General features: G+C 38.6%; 1 protein-coding gene across 1 annotated transcript; it reads left to right on the top strand.

Annotated features, from left to right (window-relative positions):
• Nucleotides 1–686: 686 nt before the first annotated feature.
• LOC134706342 (uncharacterized) lies at nt 687–3,866 on the top strand. The gene is made up of 2 exons (XM_063565246.1): nt 687–697; nt 1,325–3,866. Exons 1-2 carry the CDS (start codon nt 687–689, stop codon nt 3,864–3,866), a joined length of 2,553 nt encoding a protein of 850 aa, XP_063421316.1.

Below are 3,866 nucleotides of genomic sequence, written 5' to 3'. Positions count from 1 at the left end.
TTTAATCCTGAATATCATAATTTAAACAAAACACTTTAAATCAATATACGTGACTGTGTATATTAACAATAAAAATAAGTGAAAACAAAACTGTTAGTATTTCTTATTGATGCCGTTTGGGTGATGTACATTAAGTTCCTTTATCCAAAAGCTTTCCCGAACCTGTCGCTGTGCATCACTCCAGTGAATGTTCTGTTCAATCACTAGAATTTTCATGCGGTTAGAGTCATCAAGTTTGTGATCTGACTGTCTGAAGTGCTGAGAGACTGGAAGAAGTGGCTTCTTAGATATATCACTCCTATGGCCATTGAGGCGTTTGTGGAAAGGCTGCTTTGATTCACCAACATATTGGAGGCCACAAACCGAACATTCTAGTATGTAAATAACATTCATACTTTTGCAGGTAACATTGCAAAATATCTTATAGTTATTTTCGGTTGCCTTACTGTGAAATGTTGACGAATGCTGCATCTGTAAACAGCATTTGCAGCGTTTTTCTCCACACGAACGACATTCTCCAGGAGTACTTCTATTATCAGACACTTCAGCCCGCACTAGTAGGTTCCGTAGACTACTAGGTTGCCTAAAAGCTATCATTGGAGGCTCAGGGAAAATCTTGGACAGTTTGGAATTCTTTTCAACTGATTTCCAATGCTCACGAATGACACCAAAGCTGTTTTTGAGAGATGGGTGATAAGTTAGAACACATGGAGTCCTTTTGCTTTTCTTTTTAACTTTGTATTCCAATAGTTCACTCCTCGGAATTGACTCCGCTTTCTGAAAGCTTTTTTTGATATTTCTGTGTTTGTAGCCCCTTTTCTTCAAGCGAGTTTCAAGTTTACGCAGTTGTCTTTTAGTTGTTTCTGTGTTGGAGCATATTCGCTTGACTCTAAGTGCCTGACTGTATGGAATGCTCTTGGTAAGATGAGCAGGATGGCAACTTTTAGATATCAGTACCGTTGTGCAAATCTTTAGACTGATATAATTTTTTCCTTATCTGCATAGTATCGCCTATTCTAGACGATCCGGTACATAGTAAATTTGCTGGTTGGTCCTTTTTATAGACTTTTATATTATTTTCCCCCTGAATGACCTGTATCATGTTACTCACATAATCCCAGCAAATTTAAGTTTTTAGCTCTTATATCATGAACATCAATGATTATTTTAAAGAACTTAGAGCTATTAAACAAAAACAAATTAGAACTGAACACCATTTATCTAATTTGATTAACTACGAGTTTAATGAACGTATTCCTAACGGACTACAAATCAAGATCAAGCCACAAGCACCTGGCTCTTTATCCAAAACACTACTTCGCAGATGGGACCAAACCCTCTTCCATTGTTCAAAGCGGTTAGTGGTCCTCCTCAAACAACACTGCGAAGGACATCTCAAAACTCTCACTGGCGAGTTTAACACCATTTTGAATAGCTGCAAAAGAGATCTAACATCTGACAATTGTGATGCTATCAACACTCGTCTCAAGGATATAACTACTATACAATCCAACAACTTAAGTGAAAGACAAAAACGAAAATTCCGCAGGGATGACATAGAATACACGCACCCTTCCTTACCATCAGAGAGAAAGACTAAACGAATTAGACGCTTTAAACGTAGACCTCAAAAGACTGATTCACCCTCCAGCATCGTGGTCAATCTTTCTCAACACCAATTAACGGACTCGGAAAAATCTCTTCTCTCTAGAGGACTTAACTTCTGTCCTCTACCTGCTCCTGTCAATGACACCAAATTGTCGGAAGACCTTGACAATTTTGCCAGAAGTCTACGTATTAAGGAATATTTCGCGTCGAAGGAGGATAACATAATAAGCGCGGATGGGGACTCAGAAATTTCAGAAGAAGAGAACAACTACAAATTTATTAAAAAGAGTTCTTGGATCCCTAGACCGAGCAAAAATGCTACCTTGGAATCTTTTATTGATAACTTTAAGTCGGACATTATTAAAAACACTAAAAATAACAATAAACCTTTTGACAATCTTACCAATGAAGAACGGACTGCACTGAAAAACTTACGATCTAACAACAATATCGTTATTAAACCTGCAGACAAGGGCAGTGCAGTGGTTGTCATGGATAAAACTGCCTATATTCAAGAGGCTGAACGACAACTTAGCGATGCAAGGTTCTACCAAAAACTAGACTCTGATCCTACTACATCTTTTAGCAGAGATATTACTAATAGTTTGGTAGAAATGCATGTCGATGGTTTCATCGATGACAAAACTCTTGAATATTTGAAACCAGAAAACCCAAAACCGGGCAGATTTTATCTATTACCTAAAATTCATAAGGCCAATAACCCAGGAAGACCTATAGTTTCAGCGAACGGTCATCCGACGGAAAAAATATCGGAATTTGTTGACTTCCATCTTCGTCAACATGTTGAAGACTTACCATCTCACATCAAAGATACAACCGATTATCTTAGAAAAATGCAGGCCTTAAACCCACTCCCCTCCGACACGACTCTTGTTTCCATGGATGTTACCTCCCTCTACACTAATATTCCACATGCAGATGGCATCGATGCATGCAAAGAAGTTTGGAATTCCAGACCAGTGAAATATCCACCTACTGAATGCCTGGTCAAAATGCTCACGCTGGTACTTAAGAAAAACAACTTCACTTTTGATGGAGATCATTATTTGCAAGTAAATGGAACTGCCATGGGCACCAAAATGGCTCCGTCATATGCCAACATATTTATGGGCAAATTAGAGAAACAACTCCTTGAAACTTCCATCGAAAAACCGCTTTCCTGGTTTAGATTTATAGATGATGTGGATATGAAATGGAATAAAAGCGACGAGGATTTAAACACTTTTATCACTCATGCCAACAACATACATCCAAGTATCAAATTTACTCATGAGAAGTCTAAATCCAAAATCGCCTTCCTTGATACTTCAAGTTCGCTCACAGAGGGCATCATATCTACAGATTTATATTCTAAGCCTACTGACACTCATCAATATTTGTCCCCTAAAAGTTGCCATCCTGCTCATCTTACCAAGAGCATTCCATACAGTCAGGCACTTAGAGTCAAGCGAATATGCTCCAACACAGAAACAACTAAAAGACAACTGCGTAAACTTGAAACTCGCTTGAAGAAAAGGGGCTACAAACACAGAAATATCAAAAAAAGCTTTCAGAAAGCGGAGTCAATTCCGAGGAGTGAACTATTGGAATACAAAGTTAAAAAGAAAAGCAAAAGGACTCCATGTGTTCTAACTTATCACCCATCTCTCAAAAACAGCTTTGGTGTCATTCGTGAGCATTGGAAATCAGTTGAAAAGAATTCCAAACTGTCCAAGATTTTCCCTGAGCCTCCAATGATAGCTTTTAGGCAACCTAGTAGTCTACGGAACCTACTAGTGCGGGCTGAAGTGTCTGATAATAGAAGTACTCCTGGAGAATGTCGTTCGTGTGGAGAAAAACGCTGCAAATGCTGTTTACAGATGCAGCATTCGTCAACATTTCACAGTAAGGCAACCGAAAATAACTATAAGATATTTTGCAATGTTACCTGCAAAAGTATGAATGTTATTTACATACTAGAATGTTCGGTTTGTGGCCTCCAATATGTTGGTGAATCAAAGCAGCCTTTCCACAAACGCCTCAATGGCCATAGGAGTGATATATCTAAGAAGCCACTTCTTCCAGTCTCTCAGCACTTCAGACAGTCAGATCACAAACTTGATGACTTTAACCGCATGAAAATTCTAGTGATTGAACAGAACATTCACTGGAGTGATGCACAGCGACAGGTTCGGGAAAGCTTTTGGATAAAGGAACTTAATGTACATCACCCAAACGGCATCAATAAGAAATACTAA

Source organism: Mytilus trossulus, chromosome 1 (genome assembly GCF_036588685.1).
Source record: "Mytilus trossulus isolate FHL-02 chromosome 1, PNRI_Mtr1.1.1.hap1, whole genome shotgun sequence".
Taxonomy (NCBI): Eukaryota; Metazoa; Mollusca; class Bivalvia; order Mytilida; family Mytilidae; genus Mytilus; species Mytilus trossulus.
This window is presented reverse-complemented; position numbering and strand designations above follow the sequence as displayed.